The 26,520-nt window shown below is 40.0% G+C and overlaps 1 protein-coding gene across 1 annotated transcript in view; it reads left to right on the forward strand.

Moving 5' to 3' along the window:
• LOC108802073 (parathyroid hormone 2 receptor-like) overlaps positions 1 to 26,520 on the forward strand; it is a gene marked incomplete at its 3' end in the record, with an annotated part of 105,266 nt that overhangs the window by 23,660 nt on the left and 55,086 nt on the right. The window contains exons 5-7 of the mRNA XM_018573964.1: positions 1,219 to 1,316; positions 12,814 to 13,000; positions 16,095 to 16,248. Coding sequence (XP_018429466.1) covers positions 1,219 to 1,316; positions 12,814 to 13,000; positions 16,095 to 16,248 — 439 coding nt within the window. The remainder of the gene's footprint in view (positions 1 to 1,218; positions 1,317 to 12,813; positions 13,001 to 16,094; positions 16,249 to 26,520) is intronic.

The following is a 26,520-nucleotide window of genomic DNA, read 5'->3' on the forward strand; positions in this document are numbered from 1 at the left end:
TTACCTGTCAACAATGCTTGTCACTGCTGCCGGTCCCCGAAGCGATCCTCCTTCCCGCACTTCCTGGGCACGGGGGAGGGGTCTTCTTCCGTCGGTCACACTGTTGGGCGGAGAGGAGGGGCCGGGCCTGCTGCAGGGCTGTGTGTGAAGCACACAGCTACTGCAGGCATGGCTAGGAACGTGCACACACAGGTGTACCCACAGCAGCCGCTTACCTGCTGGCAGCACCCATGCAGGGGGCAGAGGGAGGGAGGATGCGGGGACCCACTAGGAAATGAGGAATTGAGAAATTAAAAAAAAAACTAAGATCTGCAATATAGACTGCCTCCCACTGGTAAAAAAACAAAACCTAAAGCTTTAATATCACTCTAAACTGAAGGCTTGGGACATCTTTGGGATTTGGGAGAACTTCAATCTATATGTGGTGTTACAGAACAGCATGATTTTTACAGACAGCCTCATCAACAATGTAATCTGGCAGTACATATTTGGCTGTTAAATTTGTTGCTCTTGTACAATTGGTTTTGCTTAGAGCAGCAGCAACACGCTCGGCCAACCCGAAGCCATGCGAAGCAAGCCGATGTACGGCTGATTTCAGCCGATATTCGGCTGAAATCAGCCGTACCAGCCTGAACTGAATAGCCGAACAGTGTTCGGCTCACTTCACTTCAGGTCGGTCATTCACTCGGCTGCCTACGGCAGCTTAGTGAATAGACCCCTTAGTGTTCATGTCCTGACAGGAGGATAGAGCAGAGTGGCAGAAAGAGGAGCTCATAAGTCTGCTTTTTCGCTTCCATTGTCCAATGGCAGGCTAGGGTCAAAAAATAACTAGTTGTATTGCTTGACTGCTATACAGAAACATCAGTTTGCTGGGCTTTCTTTGCTGTTTGGTAGGTATATAAAAAGCTCAAGATGGAATAGGCAGAAAGATATGTGATAGGTAAAACAGTTCTTCTCTATATATATTAGATGTGTATTAAGCTGTTTGCCTAGGGTTCAGCTCAAATATACTCATCTCTTTATCTTTCATCAAAGGTTAAACTGTATATGTAATAAGTAGTAATGCAGTTATAATGTATTTTATGAAGATACTTGAAATCACTTTTGAGTTCCAAGCTATGTGTAAATTTACATCTTATAAATGCTTTACATGTCACAAGTGTATTATACATATTTTATTTTAAAAAATGTCTAACATCATTTTTTTTTTTTGAACAGAGAGAATTTTTTGAACGTCTTTATATTATGTACACAGTTGGATACTCCATTTCATTTTGCTCATTAGCAGTAGCTATCTTCATCATTGGATACTTCAGGTATGAATCTTAATTCTCTAGATTCTATAAACACAGCTCACATAGCCCAAGAAACTGCAGGGCTGATCATGTAACTAAATTTCAAGCCATCTTATTGAATACCACATGATACAATAACTTATAGCAACTTGTCAGTTGCTCGTTTTCAGACATCAGTAATCTAAATGTTGATTGGTTGATATATGATGCTGCAGTTTACAATTAAAAGCCCAACTCCAGCCAAAACCTTTTTTTAGTTTTTAATAGTCCATGTTTTTTTGTCATCTTTGACGATGTTGGGGAGCTATTATCTTACTTCCTCACCTATTCACAACCTGTGACAGATAAGAGAAAAGTGGTTGCCACAGGGACAGGAATACACAGGTAGTAATAGTAACCTGATAGAGGTTGCAATCCTTTCCTATTTACTAAAAAATATGTGTTTTGTTGTACTGTAGTATTTTGTTCTGACTGGAGAGATTTTCATTAACTTCCTGTTTCAAGAGTAAATCTCTCCAATGGGTCTAAAATTGGAATAAAAATCCAGCAGGGGCACTATCCTCTACACCTCTGTCCAAAACAAAAAAAAGGTTTTATGTTGAGTTGGGCTTTGATCAGTGGCATCTCTAGCCTTTTTGCCACCTGAGGCATCGGGGGGAGGGACTGCTCTGGCCAGCGTACGACCCAGCTCCTGGCAACTAGTGATGTTCCTGGTTACCAGGAGCTGGGTGGGCACCAACCAAAGGGTCCTAGGTTGCTAAGAGCTTCACGTCTTAGAAACATGGGACCTTCTGCGTGGAAAGGTGGCGGCATTGTACAGCAGAGTGGCCACTATACAACAAACATGCTGCTCTGCCTGCCGCCCCCGCTTCCTCAGTGGCCCAAAGAGATGCCACCTGAGACAGCAGCTGCCTCATTAAAATGACGGTCCTGGCTTTGATGTTTGAACTGTGCTGTTAGATAAGCCTGCATGCGTTAAACATGATGATAACTGGCTGTAACCTAAAGTTTTAGACATGAACATCAGATATATTATTTTTATTTCATAGCTTAAAAAAAGTTTGTAGTTCACGTAGGCTTACAAGGACAAACTGATGCAAACTACAGTTTTCTGGGTTTTTTCACTCTGCAGAGTTATGGTCATGAATAAGCTCAATTTAAAGAAATTATTTTTCAAAGCAAAAGTCGAAGGTTCTTGTTTACTGCAAGCAAAGACCCACATCATTTAGTCTGCAAACTGAAAACAGCAGTAGAAATATATGTTTTCGAAAAACACAGCCAAAAATCCCTTATAGTCCAGCATAGCTAAAATAATTCTACCTGCTAAGTTTAAATCCACTGACCCTAGCAGACCGATGCAGCACACATCATAAGCTCACTGCATATGTTCATATGTGTGGGGCATATTTATAAAGCAGTGAATGTAAATGTTACCAAGCATTCACTGGTGGTGAATCAATCACTGTCATTTAAAACACACAAACCTGAAAGATTGGCCTGCAGTAAATGTTTTGTGACAGTCTGATTGAAAGCTTTATAAGCCCCATAATGTATAATGTGTTCTGAAGCTGGAACTTCTTTTTAACTGCAAAATAATTGGCAATAACTGGAAAGTGTAAAAGACGTGGTTCACATTGTGGGATTTCTTAAGGTTCAGCACAATCCAAAGAAACAACAGCCCACACTGCTTTATGTAGCAAAAGATGCGATGATGGTTAAAAAAAGTATTCTATTATGTTTTTTTATTTCATACCCAGACTGAGCAGGGAGGCTGACAAAGGATTTTTCAATATGTTATTTTACATTGTTGAGTGATCAGAAGGACAATATAAAGAACACTACAAAGTCCCCAGTACACTTTCAATCTAGCCAGCAAAAAAACAAACTTTTAACTACTGGAAATCACAAATGGGCAGATTGACCGCTTGAAGACCAGGTGGTTTTTTTTACATTATGTTATAAAACAACTAATATTACCGACTTTTTTGGTAAAATATAAAAGACGGGGTCACGTCGAGTAAATAGACACCAAACATGTCAAGCTTAAAAATTGCACGCACTCGCAAAATCGCAAAAAACTAGCATACCCACAATTGGCCATAGGTGACACTTTAAAAGCTTTTACAGCTCATCAGTTTAGTGTTATCAGTGATTGATGGCCCTAGAATTATTGCTCTCACTGCGACGTTCGCTGCGATATGTAACATGTGTGGCGTAATTGGCGCAATCGTCGTTTTCACAGGTATGCGCACCTGACGCATGTTTACATGCGTGTATGTAGGGGTGGGGACTTTAAAAAAAAAATTACATTCTTTTTTATGTGTAACTTAAAAAAAATTGGGGGGTGGGAAACTTTTTTCCTATTTTTTTTTTCACTTTACTTTATTGCTATCACAGAAGGGGCTAAGACACCCCTCTAGCATAGGGGGTGATAGCAAAAGAGGTGACAGGTCCTCTTTATGGAGACATCAGGGGTCTCCAAGAACCCTAATGTCACCTAGGACCCCCCTGAAGAAGCTGATGAAGCAGAGATCTGCTTCATCAGCTTCTCTCCAGCATCTGAAGCTGGAGAGTGACACGAGAATGCGGAAGTGATGCAATATACACCACTTCCGCATTCTGACAGCGGAGAGGGGACCGGAGGGAGATCGTGAACCGACCTCCCTCTAATCCCCTGTGACGGAGGCAGTATGCTGGTCCCGGGCTTACACAGGAGCCCGGGACCAGCTTGACAGCGGGAGGGGGAGCCGCGGAGGGGGGAGCGCACATCACGGGACCTCATACAAGCGATCTGCCGGCTCTATAGCCAGCGGATCGCTTGTATATTAACGGACGTCGCTGCCTGTTTTCAAATAACGGGCATTTCCCGCTCGCGCGCGCCGTGCAGCACGCCCGAGTGGGCGGAAGTAACAGGACGTGTATACACGCCCAGTTACATCCAAGAAGCTCTCGGCCGGCCATGTATACACAACGGCCGGGAGGTAGTTAAATGGCCTTTTTACCTGAACCTCCGGGTTGCTACAGGAAATTAATTTAGTGGTGAAAGTAATACTGCCACTATATGTGACAGTTTTCTGCTCAGGGTCATGCACCCCCTCCAATTGGTTGCTAGATTGCCGGTGGCCACCTGTACTTCGCATGGTGGTTAAAAGCTTCCCCAATGCATGTTGTTTAAATGAATTTTGTATTTTTATATTGCCATTTCAACCTTAAGAGCTCCTTCCCACTAAATGGTATTTTTTTTCAAGTTGTTACATGTCCAACAGGCAATGCCTAGCTCCCTATAACCTTTGTTTGATAATCCCTTGCCTATTAGTCATGAAAATGGAGATAATTGATTTTCAAAATTCACTTTACAGTGACTTCTATGGGGTTTACATTTAAGTTCACAATCTGCAAATATATGACATGTTTTGGGAGTAAATCTAAAGCAAATGCAGTGTATATTGTACCTGTGAACTGAAAAGAAAAATGTGGACAAGAAGGTCGACATGAAATAACTTTTTTATGGATTTTTTGTTTCTTGAGATGTGGTTACAGCATTCTAGCAAACTTACTTTCAAACTGGACTTGATAGGAAAGTAAGGATGTGAAAATTCAAGGCTTTTAGCAAATATATGTGCCCCATTATATCACCTGCCATGACATATGGTCAAAGGTGAGTGAATTGTTTTCTAAGAATAGAATTTGATCTTCTTCAACATTTGGTGATTAATGCTAGTTGTATTTTCATTTATGCAGCATTAGGACATAAGGTGTTTTATCCCTTAGAAGCTTCTCTTCTTCATCCTGGCTATTGCGGGATCAAAGCAGAAGAGGCTCTTATATAAACCTGAATACAGCAACCTTTCTTTATGATTAGGGTGGATGTGCTAGTTTCAGCCAGAGTTTACATAATATGGGATTGATTTACTAAAGAAGCAGAGTACTTTCACTTGGGGCCTGTTCACACCGAAATCGGACCTACAAAGTCCACAGATGGTCCGTTGACTTGCAATTTCAACCTCTGTTGACTTCTGTTCCTTTTTCATATATTTTTTTTATTTTGTACAAGCCTTATCCTGATTGAACAAACTTCTATGCATTTTTTTTTCTTATTTCTGTTCGGTTGCATTGTTTTTCCTTTCATTTTTGACACTTTCCATTACGTTGCACTGAAAAAAGTAGAGTATACTCTATTTTTTTTCAGTGTACTGCAGCACAACAGAATGGAACAGTGTGAACTGGTCCCATTGAGATCCATTCATTTTTTGGGGTTACCTTCTGTTGGGATATGTTGACATCTGTTGAAAAAAGGGATCCCAGCGGATCGGGTGTGAATGTCTGAGCAAAATACTTATCTTTTAAATTTTCCTTGCACATGATTGGGTATACTTTGCAAGGTTAATGCCCACTTTAACTTCACCTCATTTATTAAACTTACTTTGTAAAGTGAACATGCTGTACTTCTTTGGTAAATCAACTCTATTAGATAGAAAAGGTTAGTAACTAGAGGTGCACCAAAATGGATACTTTAAAACTGAAACGAAACCGAAATAAACAAATTGTCAGGCTTAAACCGATATGGAAAATGTTTTTTATTTAAATTTTTTAAACATTCAAATATTTTATTTTTATTTATTTTTCTATAAACTGTTCATTGATAACATGAGGACATGGTATGTTTACTATACCTACAACTATGAACAGGAGGTGATGTAGATCACTCCCATTCATAATTGAGGATATAGTCACCATACCATGTCCTCAATTATCTACAAACACTGAGGGGTCCATTCACTAAGCTGCCGTGTGAATGACCGACCTGAAGTGAAGTGAGCCGAACACTGTTCGGCTATTCACTTCAGGCTGGTACGGCTGATTTCAGCCATACATTGGCTGAAATCAGCCGTACATCGGCTTGCTTCACATGGCTTCGGGTCTGAGCATGTTCGGCCGACCCGAAGTGCAGAAGGAGTTTGACTCAGCCGATCCAACATCTGGATATATATTTACTGAGATCCGACTGCCACGGCCTCTGTTGTTTATTAACATCCTGTGACACAGGTCCTTTCTCTCCTGACCACGTAGATGCATTACGGTCCCATAGACCTCTATTAGGCTAATCTACCTTTGTTGCTCAGCCAATATTTATTTAAGTTTTTCGCTAATTTCTAAATAAAATACATCAGTCGGTTGCTTGATTTTGACATACGCCCAATCTGTTAAATAAATAATATGAACAAGTTTTTTTAAAATATAGTTGTGCCTTGCGCTGACTTGAAAGAAAACTGAAAATATATATTATATATTTTCAAACTGTTATTTCACTTTAAGCACTTAATGAGTCTTAATGCCTTGTCATTTAAGCACTTGAGGGACCGAGGGAATACCATTGTTGAGCTGTGCTTAAAGTGACACTAAACCCAGGAGTTAAATCTTACAAATGCATTCAAGTACCGTAACTTCTAACAAAAAATTATTTTTAAGTTTATTTGTTCATGACTCAGCTATAGATCCTCAAATAATCTCTGAATTCATGCTGACACTGTCCTTCCTTCTGGATTGAGGATACTTTTGTTCCCCATGGTCCTTGTGTGCAGGGCCGCCCTTAGGCCTTTAGGCGCCCTGTGCGAGAAAGCTTTACAGCGCCCCTCAGCGACCACACCCTCAGTGGTCACACCCTATAGTGGCCACACACCCCAGTAACCACACCCATTTTCCCCAATATCCGCACCATTTAAAGACTCCAATTTTGTTAAGCCCCATAGAAACATATTAAATCTATGATCAAAAATAAAACTTTTGTTCAAAGGTATTAAACTTGTAGGCACAATATAAGCTTATCAAATAAAACAACAGAAGGCAAACAATAAATGTCAAACTAAAGTCTATAGTCTATAACAGGGGTGCCCACAAGGTCGATCGCGTAGCGATCACTGGTAGATCGCCATGTCCTCTCCTCCCACCGCTTCTCTGGATCCCCGCTGCTCTCCCCAGCGGGGATCCGAGAAGTGAAGGAACCGGCGGCGGGGGAGGGCGGAGGACGGAGCCGCTGTCACTAACTAATGCAGAGCAGTGAGGAGAGAGAGAGACGCTCGGCCAGGATCTGACAGCCGGCGCCTCTCTCTCCCCTCACTGCTTGTCCGCTCTGTCACAGCGGCTCTGACCCCCCCCCGCGGCTCGTCATATCCCCCGCTGCCTCTGCCCGGGAGAGCAGGGGGATCCAGAGAAGTTGCAGTCCCCCTGTGCATGGACGAGCGGCAGAGGATCGGTACATGTCACAGCTGGTCTATAACAATAAAGTGTCAGGATGTCATGCAGACCCTTTTTTCAAGTAAGTATATCTAGAAAAGTAAAAATAGAAAACAGAACACAAAACCCAGACTACGTGTAAAATTAATGAATTACTATATGTACAAATAAATGTATTCAGGCACATACTAATTTGTTTGAGAATGTGCGGCGGCCATGTTGGCCACCGGCATGTTTTGTGAATGCGTGCCACCATCTTGGAGGCAGGGAGCATGACGTTACATGACGCCATGCATACGTGGCGTCAGGTGACGCCACACTCCGATTTTGGCCCCACCATCTTGGTGTATACCTAGATATACACCAAGATGGTGGCGCCCGACATGTCCGGTGTTATATGACATCATGCGCTCTGCCTCCAGAACACGCCAATGGCTGAAAACAGACCCCTGACATTTCCCTTTTAAAATAGAAAAGAAATCCTCAATTTCTTTTTCAGCAGCCTCAGCACTCAATGAATGGGAAGCACTAAGTACAGAGGCTTTCCATTCATTCAGACACTGCTAGTAAAATATTTAGTATCACCAGGTTCTGAATGGTGAGGGGCCTCTGTAGTGAGTGCTTCTCCCCATTGAGGAAATCTTGCATAAACAGGCTGTGATGTAAATCACAGCCTGTTCATTCATAACTGGGGACACATAGTACTATGTGAAACTGACAGGAAGACAGCGGCTCCGATCTCCTCCCCACTCAGCCATTCTGGCAGCTGCGGGCGCGGCTTCTCTCCCCCTCACTGCTCAGCCATCCTGACAGCAGGCAGCACTCCCTCCTGCACGGTGAGGAGGAGAGCGGTGAGGTGGAGAGAAGACGCCCGAGGACGAGCTGTGTCAGCTGGCTGGCGCCTTTGTTGCCATGGCGCCATGTGCGGCCGCATAGCTCGCACACCCATAAGGCCGGCCCTGCTTGGGACTGATTTATAAACCTTTTGCAAAGCTCTTCACTGTGTGAGTGAAGTTCGCAGGACTGTATGGCCACTAGATGGAGCAGAGGAATTTCCTATGCTTTTCGGCTCTATCTAGTTGCCATACAACACAGAGAATCTCATTGGGGCAGTGAATTCGTGTGCAAATGGTCTAAAAAACAGCCCCTAAGTGTTAACTGCAATATGACATGGCTGCAAGACTATTATATCCCTACAGTTGTAAAAGAATTATGAGCACCATTTTGATTCCGCATGGATGTACTAGCTATTGAGGTGTTGGAGTAAACGAAACAATAAAGAGTGATGAGATGTCTGTATCTTCAATAATGCTTCTCCCATCTTGGTAGATTTCTTTTCACCCTTACAAGCATCATATTATTAATATACATTTTTTTTATAGAAAATCAGTTACAGTTTGAGTAATAAGCTTAAACAGTTTTACCCTGACATTTCTTCTCTTCTTGATAGGGAACTCTTATTAATAGGAACTCCTGTTGTTTTCTGTGGGTTTTTTTTTTAAGTTATGTATTTAAAGTATTCCCTATTGGGTATAAATTAGCATTATAGATTTTAAATTGACTGAAACCCCTGAGACTCACCGTGATTCGAAGTTTATAAAGAGATTGCAGTAAGACGTTTTAAGTATGACTAAGCCTTAGTCCTAGCTAAATGCTTCAAATGAGTGTTGCAGCATTGTACAAAGGTAGCCAATGAAACCCTGTTTCACTCTTGAAAACATTATTAAATGACGTTTTACGTCATTGGTATGAGACTTAATAGAAAATATAGATTTTGTTTACTCAATTGTGTTGGATAACAATCTGTAATACCTAGGGATATTGAGTTATTTCTTCATTCTAGAGCACTGCCATTTTGAGTAGACTATTGAACAGTAAGAAGTCTTAAAATATTTTATTATTACCATGTTTCCCTTTTTCTGTAAAATAAATGTTTTATTTCTAGGTGGGCTTTGATAATTGTGAGAATATTTATTTATTTCCTCTAGTTTTGAAGTTAAATCTTATTCATTCTGTTAAATGTTCTGGTTTATGAGGGGAATGTTCTTAATTTGTAGTAGGTCTTTATGTGAGTAAGGGGGCAATTATACTATTGTTTTAAGAGCAGTGTCAGGCATTTCCTTTCCACTACATAAGACTTTGTTCAGATTTGGGCATGGTAAATCAGGGGATAAAAAGACTCAGTTTTCCAAGTGCAGTTACAGTGAAGAGATAATTGCCTTAAGAGGACACCTACCACTGCAGCCTACGGAAACACACCCAAACTGTTACATGCAGAAAGCATGTAACCAGAAACCAGAGGCAGTGGCTTGACATGATATGGCTAAATATATAGGGAGGGAGCACTAGACTGATTTTGTCCAGAATATGTTTATTTGCTGTCACATTCAGTAAAAAGCCAACATGCTTTAGAAGTTTAAAGAACACTAGCAAGTGATCTGTTTTGTTGAACCTGTGCACGCTTTCTCCCTCGGTTGCAAAAAGCTGAGCTCAGCCGCTGCTGCAACAGAGAGCACAGTGGTGAATGGTTGTGAATGGGCCAGACTGCTCGTTCCTGCATTGGTTGGGCTGAGCATCAAATGGCCAGCCCATCCTGCCATTTAGGCAAAGACGGGTTGCCCACTCTAGAAGTTTTAAAGACAGGCTGGGGTAAGGCCACAGGTGGCCTAGAGGTATACTTTTGAAATGAAGCATCTTTTATAAAACATGAGGACTGCATTTTAATATAATCCAGATGCTGGAACATAAAGGTTTTTTTTGAAAAGGTGACATATTGGTGAACTATCCCTTTAGAGATGATTGGCAGCAGGGCCGTCCCTACCATAACCATACCATACCCAGGGGGTGGTTTTGACTGCTGATGATCAAGAGGGCAGGGGTGGCTTTCCAGAGGGGGTGGCGGGCAAGGGTATGCTGTGGGATGTGCCTGTGAATAGCTGCCTGGTCTTGCCCAGCTCACTGAAGTTACTGGTTGCCAGTAGCTTGACAGGACACCAGCCTGAGTGTCCCACTCAGCTTTCTGGCAACTATTGATGTCAGTAAGCTGGGCGGGAAGCCGGACAGAATGTCAAAGGTTGCTAAGAGGTCTTAGCAACATGGGATGCTGTGGCCACGACTCTGCTGCCCCCACACCTGTTGTTCCCCCCTATACCCTCCACCCCCCTAATGAGATGCTGCCTGAGGCAACCACCTAAGACTGTATCATATAGTGACAGACTTACTTGATAGAATGAGATCTTGTTCTATCCAGTAGAGATGAAGGCCAAGACATTTTTTTCTGCAGACACCCTCTGAAGAATATTTTTAAACCATAATGCACTGCAAAACCTATGATTTGTGGCCAGCAGTCTTAGAAGGCCTACTAAGCGGTTTTTGAATAAACCAACCCCCTCACTATAAAAGGAGAACATAGAGTAGCCAAAGTGTCAGTGAATTGAAAGCTCTTGTAGGGAAAGTATAGGGAAAGCTGACAGACTGCGCACTGCATAGAAATAGAGGGTTAGTTAGGAAACTGTAGTTTTATTCTGATTAATAGCTCTTTGGACAGTTAATTCCTCACTGCCTTTTTGTTTTTCTTATTATTGAGTCGTTTTTGTTTCCTTTTCTTTTTATTTTCTGGTTGATTTGAGGTTATTGGTTTTTGGCTGCAAGTCCACCTATTAAAAAAATGTGAGATGTTAGTATTTGTTTCAGATGTGGTATTTTGGCATTTCCATTTCTCTCGTGGTTTTTTTTTTCTTCATAGGTTATTTTTTACGTTTGGGGTGCTTAAAACAGAACACTTACTTGTTACTGACTATTTGTTTTTTAAGCTACCATTTTGTGCCACTATATAGTTTGAAATAAACTAAGTGTAAGAACAGTGTGCACCTAAGTCATCTCATGTTATATCACATATCACTCATATTCACAACACCCCCTATCCCCATAAACAAAAAAGTTAGCCATACACAAATACACCAGTTAGACTTATTATCACTGATTGGAACTGTCCTGCTGCTGACCAGTGCTGTATACCCTGCAGTACCCAAGTTCTTGTAGTAAAGCCCCAGCTTGTGCTCTTTGCTGTCTAATTTTACACTGCTATATCATCTGCAATCTCTAAATTCCTAACAAAGAGCTTGATAGATATTTGCCATCTTTAGGACAGTTTTGCATAAGATATAACAAGAACACCAACAGGTAACTACTGAACAATTTTGTAGCTGCAAGTCAAAAGGGGACTATTACTGTTTGATGAAAAAGGATATGTTGTTGCTAGAACCACATTAAACAAGCCTTTTTTTAAACCTAAATAAATTCACATTGGGGTGCTACAGTTTGTAAGTCAAGCTAACTGTAAAAGAACAAAATCAATTCCACAAATATGCCCCGTCAGTGTACAGCACATACAGTTTAAAGCATCCTCTAGGCCCCATATAAGGTATACTGCAAGCTTGTTATTTAAGGGATTTGTGCATTTTCAATGTTGCTCTAAAAGCCGCATGGAAAGCGTCTCTCCCCACTGAATGGTATTTAAAAAAAAATGTTTTTGCCATTGGTACATGTCCCCATGGCACTGTCAAGCTTCCATTGCCTTTTTGAGAGCAGTGTGCCTATTAACTGTAAAAAGTAACAGAATTTAACAACAAGATTTGCTCCTATAGACTTTAATGGAATTTGCCTCTAAATTTAGGTTTTGTGAATTTCAAAAGGTGTCGCTGAACCTTTGGTAATTTGAATCAGGGCAGATTTGCCAATCGCTACTACCCAGCACCCTAAGTCCTGATGAAGTGGGCCTGGTTCACACCTGGGCGTTTTGTAGCACGTTCGAACGCTCTGCAAAACGCTCAAACACCGAAATCCCATTATTTCCTATGGGTATTCACACCTGGGGTATTACAGGCCTTATGAACGCGCTATAAAACGCCCTATGCCCAAAGAAGTACAGGAGCTTCTTTGGGGCGTTTTTGTTGCACGTTTCGAATTGGGATACAGCCAAGTAGCCCTCGGAAATGCGTGTTTGTCGCACGTTTTTTTACCGCGAATCGCGGTAAAAACGTGCCTCACGAAACGCGCGACAAACACGCATATTCGATACGCCTAGGTGTGAACCCAGCCTTAAAGTATGTAGGCTTTTTACTGAATGCCCAACAAAGAACACAGTTCAGCATCATCAATACAGTGATAGTGTATCCATTCCACAACACATTCCACTACGACTTATACTCAAATAATATATTGTGATTTTATTGTTTAATAAATGTATTTGGCTTTACAATTATCTACATATGTATTTTCACAGGCGATTGCACTGTACAAGAAACTACATCCACATGCATCTGTTTGTTTCTTTTATGATGAGAGCTGCTAGTATCTTCATCAAGGATAAAGTGGTTCATACTCATATTGGAGTGAAGGAATTAGATGCAATGCTCATGGGTGACCTTAGGAGCATCATGGTTGCTCCTGTAATGGATAAATCACAATATGTAAGTCAATAATTACATTTTGTTGGTTCTTGTATTTTAACACCTATTCCTAAAGCACATCCTCAGTCAAAACATTCAATGTCATTCAAAAAAATTCAAAAACATTTCAGGTTTGAATTTCCAGCCTTTTAGGGAGATTTTCTCTTACTTCATGCCAGGACAGGACATGATGGGAAACCTCTCCAATGTGGCTCAAACAAAAGTAAAACAAAAAACAATTTTTTAGCAGAGTGAAGAAGGAAGTAACTGACAATGTTTTAGCCCCCATTCACACCTATGCGTATTGTAATATGCGCGCCTGTCGCGCGTTTTATTTACCGCGAATCGCGGTAAAAAAGTCGCGCGACTCCAAAGGCTACTTGGCAGTATACAAAGGGAAAACGCCCTACAAAACGGACCAATACGCAGCAAAAAACGCTCCGGGACCTTTTCATGCGTGGGCCGTTTTGTAGTGCGTTCGGGATGGGCGGAAATACGGACAGGTGGGAACGATACCATTGACTACAATGCTATTTATTTTTTTGACCGTTTTGTAGAGCGTTCATCGAGCGTAGGACGCGCTACAAAACGGTCAGGTGTGAATGGGGCCTTTATGGGTGGCGCTGTCTTTGTACCCTAATGACAACTGACAAATTTTTATGTACAGGTGCCATAGAGACAGGAAATGAGGAAAGATCTTATCGATGGGGTCATAGACAGAAATAAACACCTATAGGAAATGTTACTTTTCCCTTAGTTTATCCGAAAAAACACAAAATAGCTGGACTTAGGCTGTAATATCATTATGTTTATCCACTGATTTCTATACGTATCTCTAGTGATCAGTAAAGTAAAGTACCAAAACTCAGTCAGATTAAGTAGGTAGAATAAGTGTCTGTATATTTAGACATATCGTCAAGATAAGCATAAAGTAAATCTCAGCAAGGAAGCTAACACATGAAAGGTTGACTATTAATCCCAGCTCAAATAATAAAACCCTCTAAATTTCCAGCTTTGTAGGCAAGCAGGTAAAACAAGAGTTGCATTTCACAATTGCTTTCTATTGTGTGTGTGGTTTCATATAAAGTAGGTGAAATCAGGGTTAGATATCACACTCTTGCCTTACTGAGTGCAATTTGTAAAGGTCACACATACGGTCTCTACTTAGATCTTCTGGCATCATTAGGTCACAATATAGATCATTGCAGCTACATCACATGAGGCTTGATCCTACAAAACTGACATCCATGGCTGTAAAAATGTATTCAACTGCAGCATGATTTATAAGTGAAAAAGGATAGTACAGAAGATGTATGTGATAAACAAAAAAGAAAAAAAGCACATTACTGGAAAGCTAGAGCATGGTATGGTGACTGATTTACTACATATTTAAAAAAAGAACAGTGCTAGTAGTGGCCTAGTATGTTTAGATGATGTATGTTTTTGTCATTATAATTATCCTTTAACCAATTCATTTCAGGGGATCACCATAATTCTGAGAATTCTGTGCTGAAATCCTCTTATCGAATCCTGCAGTCACTATGTTACATTACTATTGTATTTATAAGCTATCTCAATCATGTTGCATTTAACACTTACTTGCCCTCATGTACTTGCCGATACCAATTACCGATACTTTTTCTTAAAGTGACGTGACTTTTTTTCTAAAAAAACACAAACTGATGATTTTAGGGCAGTTTCTCACCAGGGCTAAATACAGTTGTCTGCAGACCACAATACATGTCCACAGAGCAGCACAATACATGAGATATGATTCGCTATTCACATCTACAAGTATTTACTTTTGTTTGAGAATTCAAACATGAGATTTTTGAGCTCAACACAACAACAGAAATGTATTGGTATATAGTACTTTTTAACTACTAAACACAAAGAAAATATTTAAGCATGCAGAAAAATATTAGCAAAATACACAAGTACTAATCAAATTAGAATAGTCCTTTGGGGATTGGATATTTATAAAATAATAATAATGTTATATAATAATAATGTTACAGCATCCAACGCATTTCTATGTGAATTTGTAATGACCTCAACTGTATCAACATTTTGAGGGAAAATTAAAAATGCACAGGTGTTTGCAGGCTAACCCCAGGTCACGATTGTATCTTTCCAAGGGAGGACAATCTAATTGTATAAATATGTGAATCCTGTGAAGCTCTTAGTCAGACACAAAATAGAGTTTGCATCCATTGTCTAGATAAACCATCCTGGAGCCAGTCTATTGTTTTTGTCTTGACCATTTACAATTAAAAGGCTATGCTTGGGCACATCTATAATTACATTCAATATTCCCCTGTATTCAATCCCCCAGGACAGTAAAACACCTTTTATTATTACTCTCATTCAGTCACCCAACTTAGAATATATTTAATTACAAAAACTATACATATATGTTAATGGAGATTTTACATAAACCTCATATGGTAACCTTATGGCTGCCAGAGTCTAGTACAGAGGACATGTTGGTCCTCTGCTAGCTTTCCTCTAGTATTAGGCCTTGTTCACACCAAATGCAGACCAGATCCGGTCAGGTTTCTGCACACGCAGTGCAGTGGGTTGTGCCGCATTTTTGACGCGTTTTGGATGCGTTTTTTGATGCGTTTAGGGTCGTTTTTTTAACATGGGCTTTCAGGCACTTGCATGCAGTTTAACATGGGCTTTCAGGCACTTGCATGCATTTTTGATGCGTTTTAGATGCGTTTTAGATGCGTTCCAGAGCAGGTAAAATAGGGCTTGCCGCAGTTTTTTCATCTGCTCTGGATCTGGTCTGGATCCGCACGCTGCGATGTGAACTGGAGGTCAAAATACCATAGAATACATTGGACGCAGTTTTGATCCGGTCTGCACCTGCTCTGGTCTGGATCTGCTCCGCGCTTGGTGTGAACAAGGCCTTAGAGCACTGCAATGGTCATGTGACAACTCTGTGATCTGAGCATTGAGTGATTGTCGCACCTAACCCCCCCCCCCTCTTCCTGCAACACCACTTTACAAACTGATATTATAACTGCATTAAAGTTATCTTTTTATGTGCCTGTTCATTTTTTCCATGTAGAGTAGTAAAAAATAAAACCATCTCTGGATTTCTTTTTAGGTTGGATGCAAAATTGCTGTTGTGCTGTTTATTTACTTCTTGGCCACCAATTACTATTGGATACTGGTTGAAGGACTCTATCTGCACAGCTTGATATTTGTAGCATTCTTTTCAGACACTAAATACTTATGGGGCTTTACACTCATAGGATGGGGTAAGTCAATTTCCTTTTCATTCATATGACTAAACAATGCAACTCAGAGAGCACAGAGAGTCAACGTATTCAAGCTATTTTCCAGGCAAAATAACTCCTGTAATCACTGACAAGAGCTGAAGCATAAACAGAATATTTATTTTCATTCTGGCCAAAACAAGTATGGCTTTAATATGGTGTGCTTCTGATGCTGATGTATGCAGTTATGGAATAAAGTCTCTTTGTGTATATATATACTGTGTAATAAATATTTTCTCCTTGAAAGCCTCCAATAAAACTACTATCTGAAATACTATGAAACTTCAGATAAATATTCTTTGATGATGTGGGTTGAAGAAATTGTTTCATATGAAGGCTGTCAGATGACATTCTACACTTTACTGCTGTGCATAGTGGCTGAAAAGTAATTTTTCTGGCAAGGTATTTCTTGTCACCTCTTATATTTGATGTTGACATTAGTAAAATCCCATGCTAGTTGCATCATGTTGGGAATATTTCAATCATTGTACTGTATTGTTAGTTTTCTGGAGTCCATAAAAGCAATTTCAACACATATTCTTTTCCTTGCTGCCACTTGTTACATATTATTTTACAAAAAACAAATGAGGGAGATATTTCTCATGACACAACTGGAAACATTCCTATGGCACTGTTTCAAGCGACTGACTGCCTGCCAGTATGCAGATGCCTTGTCACATTCCTTACCGGGTATCCCAAGTAGCAGGGAGGGTGCTCGCAGTGACCGCGGTTGGCGCCTCCGGTAGTAATTATTGTGAATGGATGTCACCAGCACACCAAATATCTGTTCAGAATAACCAAGTGTCCATTTATTGAACAAACATATCAATCAGACAAGCGCTTTTGGGGCCCTGCAGGGTCCCCTTTATCAGGCTCAGCAATGACTGCCTGCCAGTGTGTAAGACAGAGGATGATCCTCTCTCCCTTTTTTCCAGTCAGTTTTCTTAAGATCCAAATCCTATTAACCATGAGAAGCATCTCTGGACTGAATAGCATCCTTTATTCCTGACCATTAAAGGCAATCTTTGAAACTGAACTGTCTTTCTTTCTTGACACTTCCAGTAATGCTCTTGTGCTGTTGTGTAATTATTTTTATAGTGGTGCTAGAGAAGAGCAAGGAGAGTCTATGTCTGTGAGGGTTCCCATTCGTCCAGGTCATGGTATATCTATAAAAAAAAATAAGTCAAGGCAACTGGACTTGCTATATTTTTCTTGAAGACGTTTCACTGGTCATCTACCAGCTTTCTCAATTCAGAATGACTTGTTCAAAAATTCTCTGGAAAGAATGCCAAGAGTACCAGTGAGGGTGAAAAGCATGACAAACGAAAGAATTTGGTCATCCCATATGTAGCTGGGGTGTCTGGGAAACTCAGAAGGGTTTTTTAAAAACATCACATCCCTGTTTGCTTTAACCCCTTCATGACTGAGCTTGTTTTTAGTATCTGTTTGTAAATGACTGATGCACTTTTTACATTTTTCACGTCAGTAATATACTTTCTTACAAAGTGCACCCACACATAATATATATTGATTTTTAGAGGACATATAGGGCTATATATTTATATCACATATGTGTACCTAATGCCTCACTTAGGACAAATAAAATATAAAAAAAGGAAAAAACTTAAAGAAAACACTTTTTCCCCAGTTTTGATTTGTAGTATTTACAAAAACAGCACAGCTAAAAAAAAATGCAATACATAAATTCATTTATTTGTCCTTTATTTGGAAAAACTTCCTATCCTTTTTTTGTGTACTTCTTGGCATAAAACTAAAACCTAACATTTTAATCTTTTGTGTCTAAAAGCTAAAGCTAAAAGTGGTCACCTGGCATACAATGTCACTGTCACTAAATGTGTCTCACTTAGGGACAGCGACATACTTTGAACATCACCGTCATGAGGAGGGTTAAAAAATTAACCCCTTAGGTGAAAAACAAATCTGCAGCACAGCTGCAGATTTTCATTGTAAAGGGTTAATTTTTATATACATGATAGTATAAAAAATATATTTAAATATCTCATTTTTATTTGTTACATTTTTTTGTTACATTTATTAAGTTTTTAAAATATTTTTTACACTTTATTTTTATTTATTACACTTTTCACAATTTTTGTAAACATTTTTTACATTTTTATTTTATTTATTTAATTATATCAAGCAGTCATTGTGAATTAATCTCACTATTACTGCTTGATTAATTCATTAATACATTTTTGGTTATTAATAGACTGCTTCAAACTTAAGAACAGCCAATAATAACCTTATCGACACTGCAGCATTTCAGGATCAGATGTCACTAAAGGTTTTCTGATCGTTCCAACAACGATCAGAAAACTGAAACATTCTTTCAGGAATAAATACATTATGTTTCTATTCCTGAAAGTAAAAAAAAAAAAAAAGCCGGTATACATCGGGATTTCCTGATCTATACCAGCTGTCAGAGTGACGGCAAGAGCTGCAAATGCTGCTCTGCTCTCACTCTCAGACACTCGATTCCTGAAAGGGATTGGGTGTCTGAAAAAGGTTAACTCTTTCATTAATGGATGCCTCCATACTGAGGCATCCATTAATGAATGGTAACTGCTGATTCTCAGCAGTTACCAGCATTGCAGAGCCGCAAATAACTGGTCACGAAGGGGTTAAACCCAGCAATACACTGAGGCAACAACTGGTTCCCCCAAAAGACCCAACGCCAAAACCCAAGATGAACAACATTGTGTATGCAGTCCAGTGCAGTGAGGAGTGCTCAGAATTGTATGTCGGTGAAACAAAACAGCAGCTACACCAGCATAGAAGAGCTAAACCCTCTGGTCAGGATTCAACAGTATACCTACATCTAAAGGAAAAAGGTCAATCCTTTGAAGACAGTCAAGGCGAGTTTTTGTCGGGTTGGGACGGTCGTCGTGCATCGGGACTTTTTTATTTCGGAGGGTCGGCGGGCGTCGTGCGGGTCGTGGGGCTGGATTACATTGATGGAGCCATTTTATTGTAATTAAAGGAATAATCAAAAATTGACTGTTTTTTTTTTCAATTAAAGGATTTTTTTCTAAAAGTGTGGTTTGTTTATTTACGTTGAATTTTAACCCTTTAGTGAATGAGTAGGGGCACAAGTACCCCTTACTCATTCACAAGGGGGGGGGGTAGCATCTGGGTGCCCCCTTAATTAAAGTTTGTTTCGGATGTTTTGTTATTTAGTGTTTTGGGATTTGGGTCTAAAAGCCAATTTGTTTCAGCATTCGGATTTGAGTTAAATGATCATTAATGATCATCGATAAACTAAAATGTATCGCAGAAAAGTAACATTTCATCTTTAATTTTTTTTTTTTTTTTACATTTTTGACACAAAAAACAAAAACAGTGTGGGGCCCCCCCCCCAATTCATACCAGACCCTCTAGGTCTGGTAGGAATGTTAGCACTGATGTAGAAAAAAAACAAAAAGAAACCAGCATGCCGATGGAGACATGGGCCTCCTCCCCACAACCCCGACTCAGTGGTTATGGGGGCCTGGAAGGCAAAGGGAGCATACCCCTTACTCATTCACAAGGGGAGTGGCATCTTAGTGCCCACTTTATGAAAGGGGGTACCCAGATGCAGATGAGCCCCTCTGCCCATAGACCCCCACAACCTCCGGGTCAGGGTTGTGGGGAAGAGGCCCTTGTCCCCATCGGCATGGGGACACCCTCTCAATGCCAAGGGCACGTGGCCCGGTAAGGCACAGGGAGGGGGGGCGCTCGATGATCCCCCTCTTTTCTGCCCTGCCGGGCCTCTGCTCGGATCAAATTTGTGGACTACCACTAACGAAAATCGGAATCGGAAATTCAGATTTGTTTGCATTCGTCATTTCTGTAATTTGGAAATTCGGATTCCGAAAATTCATTTGAATAACTAATCTTTCTGAAACGAATCGCACGTCTATAAAATATCACTAAAATAAGTAAGCAGCCTCCAAGCCCCCATGCTATGCATATTACAATTGGCCAATTGGCCAGATGGCAACAAAGCTCACCTCCAGATGCAACTATTCAAATTTCTCACAGAAACAATGTCTATTTGTAAGCATATCAGGGGCTCCCCGCTGCATCGTAAAGTAGTCAAAGACAGTCAAAGACAGTCAAAGACAGCAGTTCGGGCATTGTGCCTCTGTCCCTTCACTATGCTGTGCTATTCACAAAGCACAGCACAAATGTCATCACTGTGACACAGCAGATTGAGGGGGTAGAGGCACAACTGGTGTAGATCATACACAGTATTCTGATGCAGTGGGGAGCTGAAAGTGGCTCCTCATTGTACATATCAGGAACACTAAGCAAAGCTCCCGATGTATTAGCAAACTGATATTGTATATGTAAGAAATAAAGGTTAACAAAAATGTAAAAGCTGTGCCTGGAGTTGGGCTTTAAGGACAATCAAGCGTTAGCACTATCAGGAAGTACCAGGGCCTAGCTTGTCAGTTTCTCTCTTTGGGTATCTAGGTGCCTGCAATTATACAGTATGCCAGTAAGCACATTATCCTTCTTATTATTTTAATGACAGCATGTATTCAGTATTCACAAGCTCCTGATTTTGTTCAAAAATATTGGTGATTATTTTTATAATGTATATGTTATATACATAAGGTTAGCAGCACAGGGTATGTTGTGCAGAACTTCCCAAATATACGCTGTGCTAACACTAACATTTTCCTTAGTTCAGCATGGCTCACCATTCTCAGGCTAGTGAAGGTTGAAAACATTTATTTTTTAAAACATGTCCAGAATGTTCTTCTATATTCTTTTTCAGATACATCTATGGATATGCTTGGATAACTCAAGTGAATATGGGAATAGAGTATTAAAAGGCAATAAAGTGATATGGCATAAATAAGACATTATAAGGAGTATAAAAAGTAATTATTTGTCGACATTTTCCCCAAAGTAACACAAAATCATAAAAAATGTAATACCCTGTAAATATATCCTTTAACAAAAGCTCAAATATGATAACATTTTATCTGTGCAAATGATGTAAAAAAAAAACTGCTGCTTACTGTACCTGGGGGAGAGAATAAGACTGCATGCTCTACACCTTTATTCTGCCTCCTTTTTTTCATTCTTTCTGTGGAAAGTATGCCTTTCCACAGAAGCAAAAAGACCAGGTGGCTGTGGGCCCCATGTTGTCTCCCAAGCTTAAGGTGGGACTTCACATGTAATTGTGATGTAGCATCACTGGTCAGGGTCTACTGTTCCCACTATGGCATTAGGTATGTGAAATACTAAAATGTTGTGCAGCCCAATGCCTGGGAGAGTCAAGATTAGATGAAGGCAGCATTTTGGGTAGATGGCTGTGGCCACCCATACCAACCATATTTTGACCCAATACTTAGTGGCATAACTAGTGACCTCAGGGCCCCGATGCAAGAAACAAAATTTAGACAAAGAAAAAAAAAACACTCTCCTCTTTCATGTCCCCGGCTCCCCATTATCTTCCTCTTCATGTCCCCAGCTTTCCGCTCCCGGACCCCATGTCACCTTCCTTCATGCTTCCAGCTCCCTGTCTCCCCCTTCGTGTCCGCAGCAGCTCTATTCGGCACTGGGCAGCAGTTCTGTGTGATGAGGGGGCAGGGTTTACACCGCTCCCACTCATTGGCTGCTGCCCGGCTGGATGATGCTTCACGCTGCGCATGTAGGGCCCAGGATAGAAGGAAGAGGTCCCGGGACTGACATTAGCAGTTACCGGGATAATAAATATCCTGGTAATCAGCGGTCACCAGGGGCCCCTTCCTCCTGTCCTGGGCCCCTATCAAGTGGCGGAACTCCAGGGCCCGGTCGCGGCCGTGACCTCTGCGACCCTGGTAGTTCCGCCACTGCCAATACTTAAACTGTACTGTTTCATTAGCCCTGTGTCTTTAAACAGCAAATCTAAAATAGCTGTAAATAATATACAGAGCTATAGTTTGTAGCATATCCCTACCATGCTGACAGCCACATTCACTGAGAATATTTTATATACAAGGTACAATCATATACAGCCCAGTATGTGCAGTGCCCCAGATTTTATACAGGGGTTTACATAAAAATAGAACGTGTTTGCAAATCCCCTGTTTCCAAAACTTCAAAATCTTTTAATATATTGATTCATAGCATACATTTCAATTCTCTTCTGTTTAATTATGGTCTTACTCTTTGGTTTCCCTACACACCTATCAACAGTCTGTAGCATTCCTTTTATGTTTCAGTATACATTGTTAGCATTATTATTTTTAGCAATACTAGTCCTGGTATTTTTTCTCCTGTTTAATTAACTTACATTGCATGTTATTCTACATGCTGATGGGGAGCATTTGTTAAGTATAAATTGCTGTAACTATAGCAAATGTGTGCACTATTATTGAAATGTGCAAAATTAGAAACGAAAAATGGGAGAACATACTATATAAGCTCACAATTAGTGATGCACTTAATAATTGGTAAAATCAGCATGCGTTAATTGGTAAATTGGTAAAATCAGCATGCGTTATATAACTATATATAACACAATAATAAATCTCACCATGCATGGCACACTAGAAGGTGATGCAAATTTAAAAAATATTCTTATATCATTGATTATTGCAAGGGCAATGGGCTCCTTTTTCTCTAGGGATGAAAATAAAAAAGTTATACTCACCTGAACCTCACAGCCAGCTGGCTGTTAGATCAGTCCCTGCTGCCTCACTCCCCTCTGATCCAGCGGTCTAAGGTCCTGTGAGTCATGACTTCCTATATATTGTATAGGACGTCAGGACGCCAAAGGACATTCCATTGCTGGAGCAGAGGAAGTGACAGGCGGCAGCGATCAGAGTAGAAGCCAGTCGACTCTGAGGTTCAGGTGAGTATAACTTGTTTTTTTTGCAACCCTAGACAACAATGAGCACTTAACCCTTGCAATGCAGGGGTAGCCCCACTGCAAGGGTTAATAATAATTATGCCCGGAGTTCTTCTTTACCATAAATACACTTTTGCTTTGCTTCACTTTGACATCAAATAGGGATGTTATCATTAGTATGAGCCTTTAAATACAAATATGCAATGCCAGTAAAAAAAACGAACAAGTAGGCACCTAAGGCAGTTATTGCAAGCAGAAATTATATAATATAAAACTCTGAGAGCAACTGTGGCGCCAAAAAACTAAGGTACTGTTTTAGCAATGACTGACTAATTCTGTGCAGATGTGAAACTAGAGATTTTAACAGCTGGGTTAGGAGTTTGCAGATGCGTAAAAAAAAGGCAACATATTCTGACATATTGACATTGGCCCATTGGACAGCCTCACTATTGGCAGCTTGGCAGTCTAGAGCTGAGCTCCAGGCTTTATTCAAGCGTAGGGTCATTCACAGCCAGTTGAAGAAACTTCCAAAGATCATTTCTAGATGGCATCAGAGCCAAGCATCATCAAAACCCCTAATTGATGGATTTGATCTGATCTAGACCAGTAAGGGCATTCATTGATGCAGCAGGGGAAGCCAAAGGCATAGTGGACTTGCATTTGCAGGCACGCTCATGAGTACGTGCAATCCCACTAGAATGTCTCATATGCGCGCGCATGCGTTATGAAAATGTGCAACACGTAGACGAGCAACACTTCTCTGACAATACATCATGTAAGTTCCTTGGCTATATGCAAAGAGTTAAATCATCATAATGTAGACATTACACCCAACACATACTGCACTAAGATTCGAGCTTGCATACAATTATAAAAAAAAAAGTTTAAAGTGATTAGGTTGAATGTCAAGAGATGATTTTAAGGGTTAGAACTAAGAGAGGAGAACAGGGTTAAATGTATGGTAAAGGTTGCATAGTATGGGAAGGGTTCATTTTCTTTTACACCTTTTTCAGAGCAACTGTGGTGCCCGAAAACTAAGGTGCTGTTATAGCAATGATTAACTATGCACATGTTAAGCATCCATCTCCATAAAGAGATGTTAAATCTGTGCAGACGTCAAGGTTGTCCACTTTCCCCACTGCTTTTTGCATTAGCGATAGAACCCCTAGCGATTGCGATCCGTGCTAATGTTAATATTAAGGGAGTGAGCTGTGGTAGGCAGGAGCATAAGTGTGCTTTATTTGCGGATGACTTGCTCCTGTTTGTCACATCACCTTTGACCACACTCCCTAATGTCCTGTCATTGTTGACTCAATTTGCTGGGGTATCTGGATTGCGGGTCAATGCATCCAAATCATTGGCTCTTAATATCAATATCCCCCAGGAATTGTGGTCTCGGTTGTCGGAACATTTTGATTTTACTTGGTCCACGGAGGTTTTGCAATATCTAGGGATTAAACTTACACCTGAGATGGGGGATAAATTGGCAAGAATAGGTGGATAGATATGTTCTGTTGTACAGAACTATTATATATTGTGTGTATGGCCTCTAGTGATCCCCCTCCTACTACTTGATTATGCTAATGTGGAAGAAACTGTAATGAAATTGTATGCTATACTGATTGTGCATCATGTGCTATTTTATTGTTTTATTGTACTTTGGAAAATTAATAAAATACTTTGAAAGTTAAATCTGTGCAGATGTGAAACTAGAGATTTTTACAGCTGGGTTAAGAGTTTGCAAAAGTGTAAGAAAAAAAAGCACAGCAGTGTAAGTCAAAGAACAGTAAGATCTAGAAAGAGCACTAGAGGAGCAGGGGGAAGATTAGATTCAGAAGAAGGATTGCCAACAGGGTGGTTCAACAAGGAAAAATTGCCAGCCAACTCCTCAACAGCTGACACCATTCCAGACAGGTGACCACAAACACTAATAACCTGGACGACGAAATATACATCATGTAAATCCCTGACGGGGAAAGGGATGTTCTCTTTGACCAGATGATCCATCAATAATTTTGATGCTAGTTATGATGTTCTTTCTTAGTACCACTGCATTTCAAATGCAAACAAGAAAAATACATCTCAATTTTTTTTTTTCATGTGCTGTTGCATTCCTTTAGTTATTCCTCTAGACCTAAGTCTATTCCATTTTTTTTCAGTTCTTTAATGGTGTAGATTAAAGATAGGTATAAAATGTTGCTCTGATTTTGTAATGCTGCAGAATGACAATTGGAAAACTAGAGTAATAGGCAGAGTCCTAAATCATCAAAGAGAGAGAAATTTAGAACATTTCCTCATGCCTTATATGTCTGAATTAATGATACTGAATTAAATTGAAAGTCATGTTAAACAACTAGGGGACCTTTTATGAAGGGTGTGGAAGGGCAAGTAAGATGAAAACAAATACCTCTCTGCCATAATTGAGAGATTATATTGATCTCCGATTCCAGGTCATGTGACCTAAACTGGGCATTTAGCCATATGGCCTGCAGTAACTATGTACTGTGTGCACTTCATTCACCTTGTGTAAATTCTCTGCTGACATCAGAGCTCCACTGAAGTCAGGTAACCCACACTTGCCTCTTAATCTCATCTTAGTGATTTTAATGAAGACAAACATTTTTAATTAGAGCTTCTTTATCTTCACAAAATTAGGTCAAAAGAATATTATTTTCAGCAAACAATAAATATAATTGGTTGATAATAACTATTATGTAAATTATTAAACATTGTGCAATTACAAGGGACTTTCATCTAAGGGACCTTATGATGTATGTGTAGTACATATGTTCAATTATTATAAATGTAATGTTTACCTGAAGGTTTTGATTTTTAAATTTTTCATATTTTTTTCACATTTTACTTTCTGATTGTGTTTGGTGTTTAGAGGCTATTTGTATGTCTGACATTGTAGCCAGCCTTCTTATTGAATAAGGTACAACATATAATTAAAAAAAACCAAAGCTAGCCTAACATTGTATTGTTTTCAGTGCGTCTAATTGTTTTCCACTGAGAGAGAGGACAATAAAGCACAAGCACCATTCTACTCTGAAAACAGGAAGCATGTGTATAATTGCAAGCTATAAGCGAGGGTGAAAAAAAAACAACACTGCATTAACATAATTGCAGTATTCTGATCTGATTTTTGTTACATTTAACAAAAATTTAATCATGATAACAAAGAGGGCTATTTTTAAAGCAGTGAATAATAATTTAGTTGCTGCTTTTAAGATTTTGTGCCTCAAACATTTTTAATCACATGTATAAGGTAGTCAACCAGTCTTTAAAGATTTTTAAAAGGAATCGAAAACCCCAAAATAATATTTTATTATATTGCAGCTTATTAGTCCTTACATGTGGTGGCTGCATTCATTTTCTTTTCCCAGGTTTTTTATTCTCCTTTTTTT

Source organism: Nanorana parkeri, unplaced genomic scaffold, assembly GCF_000935625.1.
Source record: "Nanorana parkeri isolate BGI_ZX_2015 unplaced genomic scaffold, ASM93562v1 scaffold2646, whole genome shotgun sequence".
In the NCBI taxonomy this organism is placed as follows: Eukaryota; Metazoa; Chordata; class Amphibia; order Anura; family Dicroglossidae; genus Nanorana; species Nanorana parkeri.